This window comes from Plectrocnemia conspersa, unplaced genomic scaffold (genome assembly GCF_051122295.1).
Source record: "Plectrocnemia conspersa isolate PC_06_02 unplaced genomic scaffold, ASM5112229v1 ptg000001l, whole genome shotgun sequence".
Taxonomy (NCBI): Eukaryota; Metazoa; Arthropoda; class Insecta; order Trichoptera; family Polycentropodidae; genus Plectrocnemia; species Plectrocnemia conspersa.
The window spans coordinates 31,038,426-31,063,229 of record NW_028277165.1 but is presented as its reverse complement, the minus strand read 5'-3'; the positions used below and the strand labels follow the sequence as shown (position 1 = coordinate 31,063,229).

General features: G+C 36.0%; 5 protein-coding genes across 6 annotated transcripts; 3 read left to right on the top strand and 2 right to left on the bottom strand.

The window, feature by feature from the left end:
- The first annotated feature begins 860 nt into the window (after positions 1-860).
- LOC148239597 (BTB/POZ domain-containing adapter for CUL3-mediated RhoA degradation protein 3-like) lies at positions 861-2,120 on the top strand. The gene is made up of 2 exons (XM_088182076.1): positions 861-1,370; positions 1,439-2,120. Exons 1-2 carry the CDS (start codon positions 915-917, stop codon positions 1,814-1,816), a joined length of 834 nt encoding a protein of 277 aa, XP_088038202.1. The 5' UTR covers positions 861-914; the 3' UTR covers positions 1,817-2,120.
- Positions 2,121-5,518: 3,398 nt separating this feature from the next.
- On the bottom strand, positions 5,519-8,840 carry LOC148239596 (BTB/POZ domain-containing adapter for CUL3-mediated RhoA degradation protein 3). The gene is made up of 4 exons (XM_088182199.1): positions 8,654-8,840; positions 8,341-8,506; positions 8,017-8,276; positions 5,519-6,866 (listed from the first exon to the last, which is right to left on the bottom strand). The coding sequence occupies exons 2-4, from the start codon at positions 8,504-8,506 to the stop codon at positions 6,423-6,425; spliced, it is 870 nt and encodes a 289-aa protein (XP_088038325.1). The 5' UTR covers positions 8,654-8,840; the 3' UTR covers positions 5,519-6,422.
- Positions 8,841-13,119: 4,279 nt separating this feature from the next.
- On the top strand, positions 13,120-19,083 carry LOC148239595 (protein phosphatase 1G). The gene is made up of 6 exons (XM_088198396.1): positions 13,120-13,386; positions 14,868-15,410; positions 15,474-15,957; positions 16,023-16,148; positions 17,254-17,663; positions 17,784-19,083. The coding sequence occupies exons 1-6, from the start codon at positions 13,276-13,278 to the stop codon at positions 17,985-17,987; spliced, it is 1,878 nt and encodes a 625-aa protein (XP_088054522.1). The 5' UTR covers positions 13,120-13,275; the 3' UTR covers positions 17,988-19,083.
- IFT20 (intraflagellar transport 20) lies at positions 18,741-20,675 on the bottom strand. Its single transcript, XM_088198435.1, has 3 exons — positions 19,400-20,675; positions 19,085-19,239; positions 18,741-18,947 (listed from the first exon to the last, which is right to left on the bottom strand). Exons 1-3 carry the CDS (start codon positions 19,521-19,523, stop codon positions 18,831-18,833), a joined length of 396 nt encoding a protein of 131 aa, XP_088054561.1. The 5' UTR covers positions 19,524-20,675; the 3' UTR covers positions 18,741-18,830.
- On the top strand, positions 20,617-24,060 carry LOC148239593 (INO80 complex subunit B). Of its 2 annotated transcripts, none has more exons than XM_088198419.1 (3): positions 20,617-20,912; positions 23,067-23,428; positions 23,491-24,060. In XM_088198419.1, exon 3 carries the CDS (start codon positions 23,533-23,535, stop codon positions 24,028-24,030), a length of 498 nt encoding a protein of 165 aa, XP_088054545.1. In that variant the 5' UTR covers positions 20,617-20,912; positions 23,067-23,428; positions 23,491-23,532; the 3' UTR covers positions 24,031-24,060. The 2 variants fall into 2 exon arrangements, with proteins under 2 accessions (XP_088054545.1, XP_088054536.1); XM_088198410.1 differs by lacking the exon at positions 20,617-20,912 and adding an exon at positions 22,817-22,939.
- The last annotated feature ends 744 nt before the right edge of the window (positions 24,061-24,804 follow it).

The following is a 24,804-nucleotide window of genomic DNA, read 5'->3' as shown; positions in this document are numbered from 1 at the left end:
AACGCCGTCTGATCCGTGCGTCAAGACACGAGGCACATACATACAAGCGAATCCGTACGAGAATATACTCACCTATCTCTCCGACTGCTTTAAATATTAATGTTTAAAGATTATATTTAATTGAAACTTGTTTACTTTTATTTTTATTTTGTCAAATATTGTATAAACTGAAATGGGTACCAGATTCGTCCGGCAAGTCTGAAATGATATACTAGGCCAGTGATCGGCAAACTTATTAGCCAAAGAGCCAAATATGTACATTACAACGAATAAAAAAAATTGAGAGCCAAATCTATTTATTAATTTAGCAAACCTTTATTATAATTTTCCAAATCAACACAAAGACGTTCGAATTTAGAGCTCCATAATTCCTTGTTTTGCGAATGCCCCTGGATATTTGTGCCAGAGCCGCACTTTGCCGACCTCTGTACTAGGCCATACAACACCACAACATAGGACAAGCACTAGAAGAAAAGAAAGCATTCGACAAGGTCCGGCACGACAATTTAATTATGCACCTATATTGAAATCATACCTTGAAGCTCGCTACTTTCGAATTAAACAAAAAGACAGCTATTCAGAAATAAAAAAGCTCAAATGTACTGGACCCACTCCTCTACTTTTTTATACCAATGAGAGAACTGGGAGAAACAATAAAGAATCAATCAAAAACTAAACACCTCTAAAGTAAAAAAGAAAGAGCATGTCAAGAAGTTCTTAAGCTGGTGTGTATTTATGGTAAGCCACCTGAACTTGTTTGGTGATAAGTTTTTGCGACCTAAAGAAAAGTTTGTCTTAGTTATAAAAGTACAAAAATGATATATTCGGCCATAGACGAGGGCAACGATGGCAACGATGGCAATACCGGCCGCACGTCAAACGATGCGGGGCGGCGCATAGTTCGTCGGGGGCGAATGGGGCAGGAGGAGGCGGGAGAAGACAGGATGTCGGGGGAGCGGAAGACGCTGATCAAGGGCGGGCCGTCGCAGTACGTGAAGCTGAACGTGGGCGGCAGCCTTTACTATACGACGATCGGCACGCTGACGGCCCGGCGCTCGGTGCTCGAGGAGATGTTCACGGGGCATCGCGAGGTGCTGACGGACTCGGAGGGTTGGATCCTGGTGGACAGGTGCGGCAAGCACTTCGGCGCCGTACTCAACTTTCTGCGCAACGGCGCCGTGCCGTTCCCGGACGGCTGTTCGGAGGTCGCCGAGCTGATGGCCGAGGCCGACTACTACGCCATCGACGACCTCGCCCGCGACTGCCGCAGGGTCATCGCCGAGAAGGAGCGCGACGCCGAGCCCATCTGCAGGGTGCCGCTCATCACGTCGGGCAAGGAGGCGCGGCTGCTCATATCCTCCACCAACAAGGTGCTATTCTATTCTAATCTAATCTCATCTCATCTCCTAGCCATACTCACTGTACGCTCTTCCAACAGCCCGTCGTCAAGCTTCTCATCAACCGACACAACAACAAGTACTCCTACACCAGCACGTCGGACGACAACTTCCTCAAAAACATCGAACTGTTCGACAAGCTGTCGCTGCGATTCAGCGGCAGGATCCTCTTCATCAAAGACATGACGGGCTCCGACGGCTCCGAGGAGATTTGCTGCTGGTCGTTCTACAGTCACGGAAAAACCAACTCGGAAGTGTGCTGCACCTCCATCGTGTACGGCACCGACAAGAAACACACCAAAGTCGAGTTCCCCGAAGCTAGGATATATGAAGAGACGCTCAGTATACTGTTGTACGAAAACAGAAACGGACCCGATCAGGAAGCCGTGTCTTCCAGAGCTAGTGAATACACGTGCTAACGTATACTATGTTGCCTTACTTACTACCACCTACCACTTACCACTTACCCTTTTCTACAAACAGGCTTTCAAAAACATCAGCTTTCAATACTCAAAACATATTTTCATTTTTTAAAATAAACAACAAAAAATTAATTACATTTCGTAAAGTTATTTCCCCATTTATTGATCTGTCAGTAATGATTTTAATTCAAAAATATACACATGTACAATAGTATACCGATATATTAAATACTGGTTCATAACTATTTCCATTGTTTAAAATTGTTAAACTTATATAATAAACTATTACACTATAGTCGAATTTAACCTTTTACAGAGGTGTATATGTATATATATTTAACAACGTTTCACATATTTTGCAAATAATTTAAGTAGACGATGATTTTTAACAAAAAAATAATTATATTCAGTTACGGATGGAACAAAGAAGACTATTCTGTGTGTACCAATTTCTAGTTCTGTCTTCTAATCTCTAAACTATCACCCATTTCATAATTGTTCGTAATTGCTAATTTGTGGATTAATTCGACTGTATTTAATATTTTTTTTTTTAAAAATGCTCAAACAAAAAATATTTCTACTTTACTCGGTAAAGAAACTCATACTTATCGAGAAAAAGCCCAAAGATTCAAAGTGTCTTATCAGTTAGTGATGAGAATAGAAAGAATGTTAGCACTTACATCACAACATAAATATGGACGGACAGAAAAATTGTTTATTGCATTGCGAAACAGGTGTGTTACAAATAAAGGTTTAGCAGCTATTTTAAATGAGGAAGGAATTGAAATATCTAAGAGAACTTAGCAACGTGGATTGTTAAAATCAGCCCCACAGTAAAAATGCCTCGACTAACAATCACAATGAAAAAAACGTTTCAAATAAGCCAAGCATCACCGAGATTAGACTGCTAATGATTAGAAAAAAATGTCTTTAAATTATGTTTTAAAATATTTTTTTTCGTAAGCTTGTTCCAGTATTACCCTTTAATTTGGACAGAAAAATACATTCCTTTTATTAAATAATCAAATAGAAATAATTATAATAATTAAGAAATAATATGAATCTTAGTGAAATAGAAATAATTGAAAAAGTTGAAATCATGTCCCTGATTCTAAACCGAAAATTCTCATCTAAAAAGTCAGTCAAATCTATCCCTGAATTATTTTTAAATATGTCATTTCAGTGAAATCATATCAGAATACGTTTTCACCAGTATATATATATATAATTTATGTAGTTTTCGGGTTTGTACCCTTTGGGGTGTGACCACAGCCAGTAAGACACAGGTGGAAACTAGTGAGAACTATTATTAGATTATATTACATATTGCGACAGACTATGATAGGCGAAATGTTTTCTCCAAACAGTGGCAGAGAAGCTGGCGCAGGGATGTTATCGGTGGAAGATCCTCAGAGGTCTTGTAGGTGGCGTGGCAGCGACAGTATAGAGGAGATTGTCCCTCTGCTATGGTGCTCGTATAGTGGAGTACCTCTCAGGATGTGAGAGTCCATGACAGCATGTTGTCCGCGGGCGGGCGGGCATCTGCTAGTCTCTTCAAGTGTCTGCCCTGTGATTGCCTTCTCCTCACTGGAGTCCAGGCTTTAGTATTCAGGGCTGCACAGCTTACCGAGCGTTCACACTGCGACGGAGACAGCACGATTTTATTACTTTTGATGTGGATTTTTGACTTCTGAGAAATGATAATTGGTCAAAACTCGGTTTAGATATGCTACATTCGATACTTAGTCGTAATATGAATGTTTCCACTGCGACAGCACGATTTTATTGCATTTGACGTGAATTCTAAACAGGCAAAAATGCATGGCATTTAATGAAATATTATAAAAACAATCACTGATTGGCCAACTTCTATCCCCCCCTGGGAAAAGCTGAATTGTCGTCCCTGGTCTGCAAGCGTAACAGTTTGGAAAACGCTGATATATGTGTTTATGTTGGAATGAATTTGGCGACGGGTGTCAATTAGACACAGATTGAGCCACTACAATAGTAGGTATGTTCATTGACTATTAAAGAATTACATGGTGTATATAAAAATAACAGATCGGGGGCTGCCAGTGTTACCAGAGTGCCGCCAAGTTTTTGCCATTATAAACCTGAATAAATACATATAAATCGACCCCCTACATGAATATGCATTATTCAGGGAAATTATATTTTCAGTAGTAGAAATGGTATATCACTAACTAAGCTAGTAAAACGTATTTCGACTCCGTCGGCGGTCAACGGTTTGGGGATGAGAGGTGACGGATGGCTAATAGACACAAATTGAGCTGCTGCAGTAGTATTTTTATTGAATAAGTTACATGTTTGTTTACAATTGAACTGGGCGCAGGCTCAGAGTTGCCGCGAGATGTCTTCCCCGTTACGCCAGTGTTACTAGAGTGCCACCATCATAAAATCTAAATGAATACATGTATATAGGAATACAATATCCATCAATTGATTTATAGTTTTATCGTTCAATAAGAAAAAACATTTTTATCAAATATAAGCAAAGTTTTAATAATTAGTTAACTTCAATAACTTAGATTTATACTTTTTGGTGACGAATAGGGATGGGTGGAAATTAGACGTAGATTGAGCCGCTGTAGTAGTATTGTATTAAAATATGGTTACAAGTTTAGAACATAAAAATATGTGAATGGTGCACGAGGCAGAACCGGCCGTTGCTTATCTGTCAAGAGAAGTCCACGTCAAGTTTTGGCCATAATTAACCCTAAATAAATTTATATATAAATGAGCCCCCACAATTTAAACTAACACGTTTTGTTTTTAAAAGCACACAAATGGACCTTTCACCCCTGTTAAATGACAGCATATAATTTCATTAGCATCTGTCAGTGAAGCTATATTTTCACTAGTAAAAATGTATATTTGTGGAACATGTGGCACCACAATTTACTTTTCTTCATATTTTGTAACACTGAAATATACATTTACGATGTCATCTGCCACATATCTACTAGTGAAAATGTATTCCGATAAGATTTTACTGAAATACAAGTAAAAAATTATTTTCACTGGTAATACACATTCACTGTTGCATACATACATAATTTTCGAGGTTTTTATGCAGAGTGGAACGACTTATTGCTGTGTGTTACTGTTTTATATAGTTTATTGCATAAAAATATAGATATCGGTATACAATAAAAATGTAGGTGTCAGTATCGAGTGGTGGTGTAGAATGGGGACGAGTCCAGGTTGATCCAAAAAAATTAGTGTTGCATTTGCAAAAATGATGAGTAGACTTTGTGGGTCTTTTGTACTTTGCTTTGAACGAATTAGAGAAGATCAATTAAGGAACAATAGCATTACTGTTTAACTCCACCTCTTGTACAATTGCTGGAGGTGTATATATATATTATAAATACCAATTTTTGGGCGATCATTCAATGACAGAGGATACATACAACAGTGCACAAGACCATGAGTATTGTTACTAGGCATGTCTCACAACTCATAAATAAAAATTGAGTTTTTGTATAGTGGTATTCGAGGATAATGATTTCAATGTCTGCATAGCTATCATGATCTTCCATCGAGTGACTTTTTTAGCAATTTGGGTGTTTTTTAATGATGATTTTACTTGTTTTATTTGTTCATGCTTAGTTGAAATCACTACATATTATCTGCATATGTGATTTTTAAAATAGTCTATAAATAATACACTACAGAAACAATAGTCCATATTTATTTGAGCACTACTTTACACATTTTCTTATATATTATAATATATACAACAATATTCAGTACATACCTAAAGATACTTCTACGTATTTTTTCCACTTCAGTTTAGTGAAAGATAGAATTCTTGTTCTTTCATCTTCGTCGAATAAAATGCGACAAAACAACAAACAATATGAGAAAATTACACTAACAATATGCGTATATATGTTTTAAATATTGCTCGACTCGATAACCGTATCGTTTCATATATTGCAATATTTAACACTCGCAAAATAATTACCTCCGACTAACATTTATTACATAGATTATGTACAATTATTAAGAAAATATATAACAACCTCTGTAAAGAAACGAGCGGTAATCGATAGTTTATTGCTTATAAATAAATGTATATATCGATGCATCGGAGAGGCCGAACAGACGGCGAGAACCCTTAACTCCTAGCGACTCTACTGTCGATTCTCGTCAGGTGCCTCTCGTGTTTATTAAAATACGTTAAGTTTAAAGTGCAAAAATAATACATATTAGGGTCACACAACACTGTTCTCGTGCGCGCGTTCTACGTTCGTTCTATGAAAATCTAAACTGTAAATACGAACCTCGAACACGCGCACGTAATAAATCTACATAGTTAATTTGGCAAACGATTGAGCTTTAAGAAGTATGCGAGCGTCGAGAAACGCCAGCGATGCGTACTTAAGTATTGCACTTTGACGTGAACTGTTTTAAACTTTCAGAGTGAACGTTTACATGAGTATAATGTATATAGTCTTAAAACCGCCAGTTAATGTCATAGTTATTACGCAGACGAGTATTATAGCGGGACATCGGCTCAGCAGACAGAGTTACTTTGTTTGATATTTCTGAGTCGCGCCAAGCCGGATTCTAAACGCTACGACTGGTTACTCTGCTTGTTTGCGCGGAGGTGTCCTAACGGATGGTCGTCTTCCTCGTCGCTCGTGTTGGACGTTCCGACGGCGCCGCGAGAAGTCGCCTGCATCACGTCCTGATCGGGACCGCTTCCGTTTTCATACAAGAGAACGCTCAGAGTTTCCTCGTAGATCCGAGCCTCGGGAAATTCCACTTTAGTGTGCTTCTTATCCGTGCCGTACACTATAGAAGTACAGCACACTTCGGCGCAGCTCTTTCCGTGTCCGTAAAAAGACCAACAGCATATCTCCTCGGAGCTTGTGACGTCTTTTATGAAAAGCACCCTTCCGCTCGCCCTCAACGACAGCTTATCGAACAATTCTATGTTCTTCAGAAGATTATCGTCCGACGTACTAGTATAAGAATATTTATTGTTATGTCTATTGATGAGCAACTTCACGACGGGCTGAAAATCATATAATTCAAATAATCCATTACATTACGAATATAAAAGGGATGGCCAATCTTTCAGCGACTGTTGTCTATTCGATATTTACAAAACCCTGAGTCTTAGTAGCGAAAGTTTTTAACCCTCAAATTCACCAATGATGTAATTATCACGAAGCGGAATAAATAAAAGCAATAGATTTGCAAACAACGCTTTTTGGTTAAAAAGTCATTATATATAATAAAATAAGGAGAAAAATTGGGTACTAGTCGGTTTTATGCCAGCCACCGCCTAAACACTTGACCAACGAGTGTTTTTTTTGCACGCAATGTGTGAAAACGAATTGTTTCGCGAGAATTCTGTGCAACGCATAAATTTTGAATTGAAAAACAAAAATTGAGCAAATGTTTTGACTTGAATTGGTACATATGTTAAAATTAGTAGTTCTTAATCAGTGGGTTGTCAAGGAACAAAATTAAAAGCATAGACTTAAACTAAATATTTTGAAATTCATAAATAAAATATTTAGAAACATGTTAGTTTTAGAAGATGGAACACATTGATTTCAATTGGTACTTGCTTATTAAAACAATACCAAGTTCAAATTTGGGTTACGAAGTATTCATTTGCTGTTCAAACCTAAACGAATATAATGGTTAATTTATTTAGGTTAGGTTTGGGTTTGAACAGCAAAATGGATATGTACTTAAATTTAAAATATTTAAACTTATTTTTTTTTAATATATTTTGCATAATTTACTAAAATAAAATGCTATATAATAATGCAATTATAAGGAATAATTAGGTTATATGTATATATTGTTTATTTCGAAGTTTTCGTTTGAGACGACTCAAATCAAAAACAATTCATACATTGATTTTAAATAGTTTTTCTAGTGCAATATTGCTGAATGATAAAGCAATACACAATACCGAGTGGACGTTAATTATAAATAAAGTCCTTTACTGTGACTATATTAGTGGAAGAAGTCAGAAATATCAGTAGAAAATAGCAAAAATAATTGTTACTGTACGTATAACTGGAAATAGACTAATTAAAAATATGGATAATTTCTTTCACTAAGAATATAATATAATAAATATGAATATACAGCCAAGTAAATTTGAAGAAATGAAGCCACCCCTGGTATATATAATAATTTGTTACCTTAGTAGTAGAGTTGATCAACATTCTAGCTTCCTTATTGGACGTGATCAAGGGGACTCTACAAATGGATTCTGCGTAATGCTCCTTGGAAGCTAAATCTTTCAAGCACACCTCCACTAAGCCGTCTATCAAGTAATATTTAGCTTCGACTAATAACTCTGCTACTTCCTTACTGCTATCGGGTAATACTACTGAACCGTTTCTCAGAAAGTTTAGTATCTTTCCAAAGTGTTTGCCGCATCGATCGATCAGTATCCAACCTGCAATTTGATCCGAGTCAATGTTCGCAATAGCGTTTTTCTAGCGCAAAAATTAACGCATTACCTTCGGAATCCATCAACACTTCCATTCTCCCGCTAAACATGGCCCGCAGCATCGTGTCATTCTTGGTCAGCGTCCCCACAGTGGTGTAATAAAGACTACCGCCCACGTTCAGTTTTACGTATTGGGATAGATTGCCTTTAATGACAGTTTTTTGATCTCCAGACATCTAAACGAAAAGAGCGTTTGGGACGAAAACATCAATTAAAACATTATGCAACATTTACTGATGAATATTTCAAAGGAAAATTAGCAACAATCGACAGTTGACATTCGGCGAGCGAAATTATCTGACAAAAATGGTGATGAAGATTACTTTGAACAGAGGCGTGGCTCCAGCGACTTCTCTAAAGATGACCGAATCTCAGCTCGCAGTTCGATCGATTTAGATCAATCGGCGAAAGTCATGAGCTTTTCGGTTCCGGTAGACGTAGAGTCAAAACGCCTCATTAAGCTGAGACCGGAGAAACGACAATCGATCGTCTGCCAAAGGTGTTGCCACTGCGATAAACGAAACGTCAAATACTTGTTCAAAAATATACTTATCGTATATAATGCTATGCCTATTTGCCATTGTTAATGCACGCTCACAAACGCATTTCCTACTTTTCAAACGTTCGCAATAAAACAAATTTATGTTTTTACATTTTTTCGAAATCAAAAATGATAAGTTGAAAAAAATTCATATGCATTTTACACAGTTCCATAATTGTATTACCAAAACAAAAGTTACATGTATGTCTTCGCTCAATATTACGAATATTACTGAGCAAAGACGACGTAGTAAAGATCTTTAGGATTTGCCCCTGAAGATCTTTACTACGAATTATTAGAATTATTCATCAAGTTTTTTTTCGCGGTTTATGCAAATAAATGTTTTCTTGTCCCTTGATCTGTAGGAAGATCTCAACTCTTTATGGAAGTGCGCTTGCAATATCCGATTGCCTTTCAGTGTAAATAAATGTCACACAATTTAATTTTCAAGGTCGTAGATGCCGGCAGAATATTTCTACCATCTCGGCGGTAATATTCTAGACAGGTCTTCCTTTATTGAAGATTTAGGTGTGACTTTCGAAAAACACTGGAAATTCAGCCTGCACGTTGCCGACACTCATAGCAGATCACTAAAAATGCTCGGTTTTATCTTAAGAAATGCGCGTTACTTTAGGAATATTTTAGTAATACCCACTTTTTATGATGCTCTAGTCCGCAGCATAATAAAAACTGTCTCTATTTTATGGAATCCAGGATTTCCATACGTAATAAGTCAACGAAGTGAATTAATGCTAGAAAAAATACAACGTAAATTCCTTTGATATTTATATAGAAATACGGGTTTGATCCGTTTCTGTTTCCTAGTGCTTTCATTCTGGGAGCACTGTGATACGTTTCGTTGTCAACTCGCAGAAGTGTTTATATAATTAAACACTTTTGAAAATTGCTCAAAGGCATCGTATCGCGTGCAAAGGCAAAGCTGCTCGAGCAGCTCCAAAAGGTGGTTATAGTTCTCGGTCTCGTCTACTGTTCTTGCATGTGAAGTCTAGGACTGGAGCACTAGCCAGCTCTTCTCTGGCAAAGACCGTGCATCGACATATTGGCATTTTCTTATGCACACCAATTGAAGTGATATGTGTTTGTCTTTTAATCTTGTTTTTATTTATATGTGTATATGTATGTATACGTATATATGTGTACATTTGTATGTATTTTTAAATTTTATTATATTTAATACTTTTAGCCACCGTGATGCATTAAGTTAACCCGTCAGGTCACAATGGTCTTAATTTTAATAAATAAATAAAATTATAGAAAGTTTCCTGCAAAAAATCATATTTATATTTTTTATATTTTTATCATAACAAAATGTTGATATCATATTTACATTAAACGGATGTTCTTTATTTTTATTACACTTCGATGTATCTGACATATTTAATATGAACTGTAAATAATGAAAAATTATTATTACTGCTTTTATAATAAATAATAATTTGGCGACGGGAGGTAACGGATGGCAATAAGACACAGATTGCGCCGCTGCAGTAGCGTTTTATTGTGATGTGAAGTTACATGTACAATATACAGGAATGCAAATGTGCGACGGCGTGCGTACGAACGCACCGAAAATTGCTAGTAGAGAGAGTAATCCGTTACACCAGTGCTACCAGTGTCGCCAATTTTTGGCCATCATGAAATATAAATGAAAATATATAAATATAAATAGGCTTTCTACGAAAATTTTAAATGTAAATGTGAAAAGTAGTCAGTTCGTAATTGCAGTAATCTTCGTCTGATTCCGATTCGAACGTTTCAATCACGTCTTTTTTGTCCAAGAGAAATTCTACACCTGCAAATTGTAAATTAACCCTTAGACCGCCGACCGGTAAATTGTTAATTACTCGCTGTACGCCATGCGTTTTTAGCGATATAATTTTTTGGCTACTTACTCTGTTTAACACATCATTACAGCCAAAATACTCAATTTTTATATTTTAAAATTATATATGTATGATTAACATGGTTTAAACATTCTAATTATATCAATAAACAAACATTTTTAGTCGTATTGTTGGAAATATGGAGTCAACAAAATTAAATCTATTCGTCGGTCCGCGAGTTGGCTCGCGTACACACACCTACACACACATGAACGCGCGCGGCACTATACAAGCGAACGACAAGCAGGGTCATGCTCACACTGAGATAATTTTAATATATAAATCTGCAACGCATTTTTTCTTCGTCTGACCTACATCCTGTTATAAAAATTTACAAATCGACAAGATTTCTTTGATGCATACAAAATCACATATATCGTACACAAAAATAACCCTAATAACCAAACCGTTTGTTTTTGATCAATGGTGTTTGCAATTGGTTGTTGTTGAAGGTTGTCATATTTCTTTATATATAAAAATAATAAATAATAAAACTTGATAGCAAGATACGATGTTACATTTAACTATATATAATTATATGTATAATTTATAATATATACATATTCTTCTTCTTCTTCTTCTACGGCACTACAACCGGTGATCGGTTTTGGCATTTCCACCTAATTTCTTGTAGGGCTTCTAGATATATCTTGAGTTTTAGTATTTCTTCCGATATTGTTTGCATTTTTCCTGGTTGTAATATTGCACATTCCAGCTTCCAAAATTGAAGTCCAATCGTTTATCTAGATTTCGATCGTCTAGGTCATTATGAATCGGGGCGGATTTATTATTTATTTGTGATTTTTTCATAACTATTTGGATTTATCCACGTTGGTTGGTTTGCTCCATGATAGAAACCCTCCTCCTTTATCCGGGCTTGGGACCGGCAAGAGTGCAACATATCTACACTCCAGGCGGAATATGTAATATATATTACACACACACACACATATATATACAATAAATAATAAACTTTTCGACCATCGTGACGCATTGGGGTAACCTGTTAGGTCACGATGGTATTAATTTAATGTAAATAAATAGAACAAGTAAAATAAAATGATTCTACGACAAGGAATCGTTTTTGTTATTATTATTATTATTATTTAATATTTACTAAGAGTTAATATTGATATTTTAATAATTATATCTTATTTATATTTATTAATAAGTATTTAATAGTAATTATTATAATTATTATTTAATTATTACAAACAATAAAAACCAATCACAAAAACAGTTGACAATATTAAAACAGTCGAAATAACGTATAAATATATTCACAAGTATTTACAAATCACAATTATCATTGAAATATTGATGACATAATTTAATTTCGATTCATAAATTAAAGTATAAAAAACGAATTTCCGCGATGCGTTTGTGCTAACCCTAAAAGTGGTCTAAATAAGCACGATCGAAACCACGCGCGAAATACAAACTCTTAAAATTAAGGCGTGACTTTATAATTATATATACCACTGTTTCATCGCAAATTCTGTAAATAAAATCACTGAAATCGTTTACTAGGAACTCAAACTGATTTTTAAAACATATATTGCCAACTTTTACCTTTCCGTTTCTTTAAAAAACGAAGGTTTTAACGAGCGCATCATATCATGCGCTTGGCGTTAGACAGTAGATTTAGTTGCGCATCATATCATGCGCTTGGCGTTGAAAGGATTAAATTCATCATTATATCTTTCGGCCATTGCCATAAATATCATTAAAACTGAATTTAGTTTATATTAAAATTATTTAACAACGTAAAAATATTAAAAATACTTGTGTAGAGGGCCTATTTATATATGTATTTATCTAAGTTTTATTATGGTCAAAATTTGGTAGCACTTTGGTGTCGGACTCTCTTTTCTTGTCGACTCTGGCGTGCTCGCACTGCAATGCGTGCCTCCCGCACCGTCCACTCATTGTAATAACACGTAAGCCATTATATTCATCTTCATAAAATAGTATTACAGCGGCTCAAGTTGTTAAGTCTAAAAATAATTGAGAAACGCAGGAATATTCTGCGCTTCGACAAAACTCTCACTGTGACAGACAAACAAATACTGACGTCAGAGCGCGAGGCACCTTGCCCTAGCTCTCTCACAAACATAGAAGCGAATTCGTGGCCATCTCTCTCTTGCGATATTCTCTGACAAAAGTGAAATGACAATAATGATGAAGAAAATAGTTTATTTAGTGACAGGGATTAGACAGTATTTCATGTCGATATTATATTGTTATTGTAGTATATTTATATGTATTTTTGAGGGTAATTTGAAATATTTTTATGAAAAAATATATTTCGGGCACGTGTTCGCTCGCTGACCGTTTTATTGTCGCTTAAGGCCAAATCGTTCGGCCTCTCGGCGCGCTTGCGGCGGCCGGCGCGCGTCTGCCGGTTCATTTGTCTCGTAGCGCTTCGCTTCGCTCTCGCCTTTTCTCTCTCGTCTCTCGTCTCGCGTCTCGCGTCTCGCCGAAGAGCGGCCGCCTCGCCATGGGCGCGTACCTCTCGGAGCCCCTCACCGCCAAGTTCTCCGACGACGGAAAGGACGAGCGACTGGACTTCGGCGCCAGTTCCATGCAAGGATGGAGAATCATGCAGGAGGTGCGTTGTTCGTTGTTCGTTGTTCCCCCTCCCCCGTCTATGACGTCATACTCATAATAGTCTTTTTGAAACTGAAATCGAAACGGAATAACTGTCAGGTTCGTTTAGTACCTACAACAAAGGTTTTATTTTATTTATTTCAAACGAATAAATTCCATTAGCTTAAGTTGAAGTGATTCAGTGCGAACTTTCAACGAGTAATATTTATTTATTTTTTAAGTAAGCCCAATGCGTTACAATGGTGGTAAATCAATCAGTTATAATGAATACCTACAAGGAATGTGTAATACAATTTCACCTCAATTTCATTAAATCAGTGCTCTTCAACCTTTTTACATCTGCGGCCTGGCGATAATGGCAAAATATTTCGCGGACAAAATAAAAACCAATGTTAGATAGAATATTATTTATTTAATCTAATGCTGTAAAATTAAAAAATGTTGTTAGTGCAACATTTGCTGCTGCTTTTTTGCAAGCAAATTCGATATACATACGTGAACTAACGTCTAATCGATTCTTCTGTTTGCTTTTTATTACTGACATAGATGAAAAAGTATTTTCACACAGATATCAACTTGAAAAAACTACCAGGGCTGTGTCGCATCCACCAGGTTGAAGACCACTGCATTAAATGACATTGATTTTCATACACATTTTAGAGCATGATGATATTTTCTCTAGTATAAATATATATATACATCTACTGCTGAAAATATAACTTCACTGAAAAATACAACCATTTATACGTCGCATGCAAATAATGAAAGGAAAAATCGACATTACAATATTTTATATATTATTTTATTTATATATTGCGTGCTAAAATTGTGTTTGCGATATTTTTAACACAGTTTCAATGATATTTGACAAAATTTAAGTGTAAATATTTAGATGGCATGTTTTTAAATATTGTTCTCAAGTTTCCCATTTCGACCAAGGTTTTTTATTTTGTCAAGTCAAGGTCGAAATGCCATTTTCAAAAAATATCCATTTTTATTTTGTTTTTCATGTTAACTGTAATTAGAAACATTTTTTTTTCTATTTTCGGCAATAAATGCTAGTTCTCCTACCCCATGATGTGAAAAACATCCCCAGATCGTCTGACCTGCAGGATAATTAACTTTCCCGAACAAGTTAAATTTGCTTTCGTCACAATTTTTTGACCCAATTTAATCTTCTGATAAATTGGTTTTTCTTCCTCATTTTTTTAATGCAATTTAGAACAGTTCTTTTACTGCATCCTACTTTCGATGATACACTAACTTTAAAATATATACATTTACTGTACATCATGAAAAAATTTAGTGTTTCATATATTATATAAACCATAACAACTCTTCAGGCATCATTTGTTGAATTGAAATTTTCTTTTCAAAGCGAATGTTCCATAGACCAGAATAAAAGATAATCCAACGGTTATAGTAAAACTTATATATTTAGTTCCTTTGACCAGGTTTTCATCGATATTTTTATTCTTGCAGGATGCACACAACAGTATTCTGGACTACGACTCGGACGCATCGCTCTTTGCCGTTTACGACGGTCACGGAGGAGCCGAAGTAGCAAAATATTGCTCTCAAAAACTTCCTCAATTTATCAAAGACACAGAGGCGTACAAAAATGGTAATTTTACGCAAGCCCTAGAAGACGCTTTCTTAGATTTCGACGCCACCATCGCCACGGCCAAGATCGTTCAGATGTTGAAGGCTATGGCCAACGCAGATAATGCAGAAGGCGCTACGGACGAGGGTTCCGACGAAGACGAGAACATACACCATCTGTGCGAAGAGGCGAGAATGCCTCTGGAGCAAGTCATAGCCAAGTATCAAAACACGATAGTGTCTCAGTTGAAATTAGGCAGCGCCAATAAGCCGTCGTCGCCCAATCTGAGATGTAGAAAGGTCGGAAACTCCAACGACGGTGACTGCAGTAGTTCGAGTAACTCTAAAAACGAAGAAGACGAAGCAGTTTCGTCCAGTAGTGCCGGTAGCTCAAAAAACAAACCGGATTCTTCAGATGCGCAGGTATGGACTTGATAAAAGTGTGCGTGTCGCGTCGGATACTTATTTGTGCATTATTTTTTATAGGTTTCTACGAGCAACGGAGTTCACGCGTTACCGGAAAGTCCGTCGACTAAAATTTCTAGTTCCAACGATAACGAAGAGCCGAAAACGTCTACGGACACCGAACCCCAACCTTCTAAAAGCTCGGACGTCGTTACGACAAATTGCTCGGAATCGAGCCAGCCGGAAACCAGTAAACCGGAGGTCGACTCCGGGGCTTCGAGTTCGAAAAATCATTGCGACGCTCTAGATAGCAAGGCGGACAGTGCTTCCAAAGAAGCTAGCAGTTCCAGTTCTGTGGACAAACCTGAAACGTCAGACGGAGAAGAGAAGCTGCCGAAAAAGCGTAGGAGTGGTATTCAGTTTAATAATTTAATCGGAAGCTTAAATGACGAAGACGAAGAAGACGAGACAGATTCCGACGAAACGTTCGAAGGCAAAGAAGGCGCCAGCTCGTCGGACGAAGATAACGCCGTTAACGGAGTAAACAGCGAATCTTCCGAAGAAGGTAACTTAATTAGCAAATTGTGTGTTTTAACTTTAATAAAAATGTTAACTTGATTTATTTTTTAGGAGATGAAGATTCCAGCGAGGTCGAGTTGGATGAAGAAGATGAAGACATGGATAGTTTCTCATTGGGCATTAAAAACGAACCAGGCTCAAATAGTGGTTGCACGGCTGTTGTGGCATTATTACACAGTAAGTGAATTTATCTGTCTTACAATCTAATTTTATTGTGATCCAACTTTAGTTTTCCCACATTTAAAAAAAAAACATTAATTATTAAAAATAATATCAATTAAATGGCCACCTCTGGACCTTCTGCAGCAGCTGATCCTTTCGATAACTTGTACATTTCGGGTGGTATCTCGGCTATAACTTGGCCGATGTCGATAACATTTGTAGTAAAAATACAAGTGTACTTAGTCATTTGATTAGTCGTTTTAACCAAGTATATCGCCCTTAGTGGTCTTATTACGTCTCTTTCTAACTTAAGGTATATTACAAAATACGACTGGAGTTTAATTTGGTGTTTTTAAAGCAAAAGAGAGATTACATGTATATGTTACAGTAAATGAAGTTATATTTTCCTAAAATTATATCCGAATACACTTATTGTCACTGGTAAATATATATTTCTACTAGCGAAAATATAATTTAACTGATGCGCTAGTAAAATTATTTGTTTAGAGCTCCAGTCGGGGGTGCGTTCCTTCACGTTCTTATGCAGTATTTTTCGTTGTTGTAGTCTTATTGCAACCTCGTACTCAAGGTAACTTTTCGACGTTTACACCAAACTTTTTGTTGCCGACGAGATGAAAGCAAAATGGGAAAGTAACTTGTGATAAGTTTAATTACTATTAATATTTCTCCTTGAGTATTAAATTAGCGCAGTGGCTGCAGAAAACCATAGAGAGTGGTCTGTGTGTGACGGAAGTACATATAATTACAGTAAACTCCCCAATAACACGGTAAATTGGGCACGTGCAATTTGTGTGCATGTAGTTGGGGGGACTAGAAAATACCCATACGATTTTTTGCAATATGTACGTACGAATCAGGCGCTTGTGGTGAGATATCCTGCCTTTGGCTCGCTCATACATAAAGTAACGGGCATCCAAATAGCACGTCTCCAATTTATCGTGTTATTTGGGGGTCTACTGTATATACATTTACAATTATTTTAGTCACATTTTAAATTTTGTGAAATCACTGGACTCTAATATATGTTAATGTTACTGTGACTCATATGTGAAAGATAAATATTTGTATGAAACATCACTTAGGAAAATTATTGTTACAGATGATCAGCTATTTGTAGCCAACGCCGGCGACTCTCGCTGTGTGGTATGCAGAGACGGCAAAGCAGTCGACATGTCGATCGATCACAAACCCGAAGATGCGCCCGAATTGGAACGCATTCGCAAAGCAGGCGGAAGAGTATCGATGGACGGTCGCGTAAACGGCGGCTTGAATCTGTCCAGGGCCATCGGCGATCTCGGCTACAAGCAAAACAAGGAGCTGGGTCCGAAGGAGCAAATGATAACCGCTTTCCCCGATGTCAAAACTTTGACAATCGACCCCGAAACTGACAGCTTTATGGTACTGGCCTGCGACGGAATTTGGAACTTCATGTCGAGCCAAAACGTTGTTGACTTCATTTCTAAGAGGCTCGAGGAAGGCAGAGAAAAGTTGTCACAAATATGCGAAGAGGTATGTTAAAACAGTTATAATGTTGAAAATATGCTATCAAAGAGAGTTTTAATGCTGAGTGGTAAAAACCAGAAAATCTGATGATTTCATGAATGTGTTTAATATGATCGTAATTTACAGATGTTCGACCACTGCTTAGCGCCGAACACGACCGGAGACGGCACCGGATGTGATAATATGACAGCTGTTATTATAAGATTCAAATCACCGCTGAAAAATGACAAACCCGAATCAAACAAGAGGCCGAGCGACGAAGAGCTGGAGGTGGAATCTAAACGCCAGAAGACTGAAAACGAATCTGTTGACGTAACATCGAGTGTTTAAATTACATAGCAAGACAACGTGCTGTGCACTACGGCCAATAAACATGTTTTTATTATCTGTGTGAAATGTATTAACCGCTATTGTAATAATTTATTATTTTGATTTTTATGTCTATTTTATATATTTACATATATATTTTTTTTGAACGTCTATTCTGACTAATTTTTTACCAAATTAATTTGCCAGTAACAGCTTAATTTTGTGTAATTGAAGTTGCTCCGAAACTTATATTGGAGTAGCGTTGTAACCATTTTATATTTTGAATTATGTTCATATCAGCAATAAGTTATTTGTTCTTACGTGAATTGATTGTCAAGGTCGGGCGATTGATTATTACTAATTTTCGTAGCACTTTTGCTAGTCTCGTACTATATACAATTTCTTAAAGTTGTACGACGTTGAGAAATTCAAGAGGAGATATATACAATAGAATAAGGAATATGGGGTTTTATCCTATGTGTATAGATTTTACAGAGGCCTTCTGTAAATTAGTCTGTAAGTTTTCTTATATATTAATTTAATTAGGAAAGTGAATGGATTTTGGTGGTATTATTTATGCTATTTAGGAGTTTATCGACGATCGCGAGCGATTAGTCGGCGAAACGGTTTCGCCGAATAGCCGTCGGCGTTCGAATCGAACTACATCATTCCTTGTCGGTTGATTTGTCACACGTACCGCGTAATGTATTAATCAATCTGTAACGTAGTTGTTTTTTAATCAAGGCTGAATTCCATAAAGTAGTAATCTCGATGTTGTACGTAGATAATTTTTATTTATGATAAATTCTGTGTCAGGATACAAACGATTTTGTTTTAACGTTCCGCTTATTGATTTTTTTTGATCTATCGCATTTCACTTAAGTATTCTATTAGCTCCTGCTGTTCGACCTCGACTAGCTGCAAAGAATGGTATTCCAGCTGGAGTCTCTCCAGCTCCATGGTCTTCTCCATGATCAGCGCCTGTAACCGAAAATCATTATTGTTTAAAACGAAAACGTTTCAGTGGCCATATTATTTTTTTGAAGAATTTTACATCATATGACTATTGTACTGAGTGAATAAATATTTTTTTCAATATATTTATTTTTCAATATCACCTGTAGTTTTTGTTGTTGCCTTTCCCTGTCTTTGGCGATCGACTTGTACGAGTTTCTGAGGCCGATCGCAATCATCTTTTCCTTCTCCACTGTGTTGCCCAAGTCTGATAAGATTTTTATGAACGAATCTACCGACTGCTGTAATCCTTTAACATCTGTAAAGGTAGGTGACAACATTTTCAAAATATCAAAGGACGCTAAAAATAAAAAGGTCATCAACGAAATTTTTGTCCAAAGAAGACAAAAAAGCTTTGAGGATCTCAAAAGTATGGATAGACAAAATCGTTGTATACCAAATTATTTTTGGGTACGTACTATCGTCGAAAATTTTACATCCATCTTTTAAATCATTTGCGTGTTGAAAAACTGACGGATCTACGATTCTGATCTTATTTAGATCGTCCAAGTACAATCCTGCCTTGGCGAGCTCTTCCGCCATTTTTTGTAAACAAACCGTGTTGTTTTTTTAATTTGGCCATAAGTCAATGAAAATCGTTTATGTATGTGTACTTTGTTAAAAAGCTTTGAGGAAGCAACATATTAACGACGAACTTGGTAAAATAATTGGTATTTGGTAATTAACACGGTGCATTGCTCAGTTTTATTCCCCACTGCGTTACCCATTAAAAGAAAGTATATTTTGTGCATACTAAAGAAATGTTTAGCTTTTTTCGATTTATGACAACAGAGTACGCTTTATGACATTGTCTAGTTGTACGAAAATTTCCATTTATTGCCGGCATCGAGTCTGTATATCTACTTTTTCCGAAAATAGTATAAAGCGTGCGAAAATAACAAAGCATTAAGTTAAGACGCTTAAATTTTCAGTGTGTATATATTTTTAATCACATTATGTAATTTTCTAGAGACGGGGATAATTGCTCCATGCTTACCCTGATAAGAAGATGGGTAATGGAATTGAATATATGCTGTAAAATATTATAATGAATTTACGTACGAATTATTTTTAAATCGTGGGATTGATTGTAACTGGTTGACCCTTTTAGCGACGGCTTCGTTTAGGTGGACAGCAAAATTGCAGCCAAACATCATGGAGATGCATTGTCCTAAGTTGGACGAATCGGAAGTTGCAGGGATTCCAAAGATGCTGAAGCTCAAAAGTATTACTATGAAGTTTTTCTCTAAAGCGCGGTATATCAGCTGTCCCTGTGAGCAAAGTTGTGCTACATTTGGTTTAGACCGAATCAGTTGACTCTCGAATCGGTATACGAGAAGATTAATCGCTCGTCGACCGACTAGTTGTAGATCTTCATATTAGTCTTAAGTAAGTCAGAAGTCGAATGTAGCTCACACATCGTGAATAGATAAATAAGTTAACCTCACAGTTTGTAAGCCCTGGAATGAGTGATTTTCTCGACTTTCAATAATAATATTGCGCAATCTGAATTATTAAGACTGATTCAGTTCGTCAGTAATGTAAATAATATAATTTAATTAATTTATTAAAGTTTTTGCTCCGGTAAGCTATTAAATGCGTGACTAAGCAATAGCTGTCACGTTGATGACGTTTCAATTCCGTCACTGTTCTTTTCTTTCGCTGCACATTCTTTCTCTTGCTCACACCGCAATTTGATGACGTTTCAATAGAGCCACCGCTTCGTTTTTTCGCTGCTCACTCTCTCGCTCCCATTGCAGCCGTCACGCAGATGACGTCACGAGTCCGCTGGCGCTCGAGCGTCCACTAGCTCACCGTGCGTCTGAGACGCTAACACTACTATAGTGGAGCCAAAAACGTCGTTTTGAATCCGCCTAGAGTCTCAGCAGGAAAAACCGACTTCAGCGTCAAAATTAGCAACAAGAATTCCAGGTAAGCATATCGGCAAGTTTTCTGCTTCTTTCATATAAATTTCGCAATATAGTAAATTGTTAACACGGTAACAGACAACTGCGCATTTGTTCTCATCGTGGTTGTCGTATGCACATTAGTCATTTGACTAATTGGGACAGCTGGATCAGTGGCTGGAAATACCGCGGCGGCAATAAATATCTGAAGCGTCTATAAAACTGATTATTATTCGTCATCTACATACATTGATCAATGTATTTTGGTGGACGGGTGGTGACGGGTGCAATTACACACAGATTAATTTGCTGCAGTATTATTTATTAAATGCTTACTAGTTTGTTACATGTATTTTTATATACACTACTGGTTAAAAGTTTAAGATCAAACTATTATGTGTTGGTATTCTTAATATAAATTAAAAGAATTATACGATTTGATCAAATACATATTCATAATTAAATTTAAAAATACAATTTTAAATAGCATTTTTGCAACAAAGAATATACGAGTGGTATGTCTCTAGCTACCTATTGACCATAAAGACTTGGGTTCGCAAGTCATACGAACCTTAGTATTTTTAAATTTCTATTGTGTCTCGGAGGTCGAAATTAGTAATTGTTAAATAATTATAATTATTTTTTTTAATTTTAAATGTTTGGATTTATCCAAACATTTAAAATTTTGATTCGCCAGACCATAAAACTTTCCTTCAAGTTTTATTATTCTTAATCAACGTTGAACTGTTGACACTGATATTTTTACAATATTACTCTTTTTTATTTGAGAGAAAATTTCTATTACCGTAAGCTTTTTATTTATCTTATTTAATGTTACTTTATGCTGATCCTGTTGTTTTGTTGTAATTTTAGGACTTTCAAATCAAGGTTTATCACAATTTAGCCTTGTATCTTGAAATATTTGAATAGTTTCATTGCATTGTTGTCTTAGAAATATTGTTTTTTTATGCAATATATCGCAGAGTTCTGTTGCTCTAGTGAAAAGTAACAATTGCAACTCTTTTTTCTGCCATCAAATTATTTTCTCGCCCCATTGTAGCAATAGTTTTTTATGCTGAGCGCCTGCAAAACCTATGCGTGCAAATACTCCGATAATAATAACTTCAATAATACGAAACAAAATGAAAAAATAAATAAAAATTCTTCAGATTGTGATTTGTATAGTTTTAAATGCATGTAAATGAATTGTCAAACGAAAAGAGTTGTTAATTGCTCGCCATTGAATATTTTAACATTGGATTAATCGAGCTTGTCTTTTTTACGACCCTCTGCGTAGAAAAAGAATGGTCGAGTTTAAAAAAAACATATGCCATAATATTATTATGGTTAATACAGAAAATAGACTATTATTTAATTAAATACCAATATTTTAATTAATTAAAATAAATAGGGGTGAATTCGTGACCATGAACATCGTTGTAGGTTTTGGTCCTAAACTTTTGAACGGTAGTGTATATTTATAACGATAAATGTGATCGACGGACGAGGCGCCTCCAATCGCCTGATTCTCGTCCTATTTCGCCAAAAACTGTGTTGCCCTCCACTGCATTCACGTCAGTTTTATCAGAGTACCGGTTAGTTTTTGTTATAGTAAAATAAATAAATATGTACAAAATCTCGTTGCGCAATTTAGATTAGCAGAAATATTATTTTTTATTCAAGTTTACTATTGTAACATGCCGCTAGCTTAATGCATTACAACATAATAGCAATTTATGTGTATAAATAGGTATTGAAAGAACATCAGAATAACTGTCTCAGAATTGGTGATATTTATAATATATTTCATAAATTTAAAAATTATTATATTGCTGACAAAAACAGATATATTAATCAAAATAATGCAGTTTTTTATTATAAATAATAATTTAGAGAGTGCTATTATAAATTAAATATAAGATTGTACAAAATAATAACATATTGATTTTTCACACTGGCAACATCAAGTTTTGAACGTCAGATTTCGTCAGTACTATCATTGTATTATTTTGATAAAAATGGGTAGAAAACGAGAAGTAGTTACTCACGAAGGTGAGTATAACTAAAATGAATTAAGCTAATAAATAAAATATTGATATGAAATTAGCATTGGATATATTTTTACCAAAGATTCTCATTTTTGTATTATTAAATTAAAATAAAGTATTTACTTATTTAGAAAAACCAGAACCTGTTCAGACAAGGAGAAGGCGGCACATTCACAAAAAGCACAAGAAGAAAAAAGCTTCGGTCGAAGAGATAGACAGCGATACGTCGATAGATGTATCTTTAGAAGAAGACACAAATTCAAAACCAGCCACAAAGCTCAAAACCAAAAGTAATAAAGGTTCGCCTGTACCCGAATGCAGCAAGTCTCAAACTGTTAAGGCTGCAGAAAAAAAAACAACACCGACCGTGTTAGCTACTTCTCCGAAGACTGCCGCTGGAAGAAAAAAGAAAGGAACCAAAGGCAAAGAGAGCGGAACGTCCAGCGAGGAGGAAAGATGGTTGGATGCCATCGAGTCTGGCAAATTGGAAGAGGTAGTTTGGCATTTACTCATAGTATCTGATATTGAATAATTTTTAATTAATTACATGTTTAGGTTGACGACGAACTGAAAAAAATAAAACCGAAAGATCCAAAGATGATGACGGCACGTCAGAGAGCCATGTACGAAAGAGGCACGGATAAAGAGCCGAGTCCGGGAGGCGAAGTCTTATTAGCTTTACCCTCTGGATATAAAGAGAAAGTTATGACAGCCGAAGCGATTCAAAAAGCAGCGATCAAGTCACAGAAGCGAAAACAGTTGGCGGATGAAAAGAGAGAGAAGGATAAGAAGAAAACGATGGAGAGACTTTTAAAAAAGCAAGATTCTAAAGTGGGTAAGGGCAATTTGAAATCCAAGACTGCTAAAAAACTGGTGCCTTTAATTTCATACAGAAACACCGTCGATAACATAACTTTGTCAATGCCACCCGAAGTTGAATTTCCATTGGCCGCTAAGACATCCATCGATCCGCCTAAACCAGTGATTTGTGTGATAGAAGATTGTATGAATTTAAAGAGATATTCTTGCTCTCAAACTGGAATGCCACTATGTAGTCTGGAATGCTATAAGAAAAATTTAATGAATGTAATTTAATGAATTTTGATTAATAAAATATTTAAAATTTACTTGTGAAATTTTAATTAAATCTGGGAGACCATACGTTTGAAGCTGAATTGGTGCTATTTCCAACTGTTTCCGCAAGAAGGGAAATTTCTCTATAATGGACAGTGTCTGAATTTTTATTAGCCTCATGGAATGCGTAAATACGCGCTTTTGACGAATGCGATAAAAAGTCGCCTCTTACATTAAGCGCCTTAAAGTTGTCAGATTTTTAATATTTCGATTTTATTAAAATTCATAGTATTTCATTCGATGCTATGCATTTTTCTTGTCAAATTCAATGAAACGAAAATATTACATCACAACGACTTCCAAGAGCCGCATATGTAATGTACCACTATTTTGATTGTACCTATTAAATTAATTGTTATATATTTGGTTGCAAAATCACTTTTCTTCTGCATCAAATCCCGGAAAGACATTAACAAATAATTTGTTTCTACCCTGAACTATTGCATTGGCAAGAAAATTGAGAACTGGATAAGCGAATAACTCCTCTAATTCCCAAAGGCAATATATAAGCTTAAACATCCATCAGGAATACACTTTAAGCAGAACTTTCCTCTTCCAAACTTGGAACAAACGAAAGTACAGTCGAGCTCGAACTAAGCGAAGCTACGCCGAGTATCGATCGAGACAACAGACAAGGTCCAGCTAGACAGTCACTAAAATTCCAAGTGTTTAACCAGGTATTTGAATATTAATTGATTAATTGCATAAAGTGTTTAGCGAATTTCGAAACTGTTA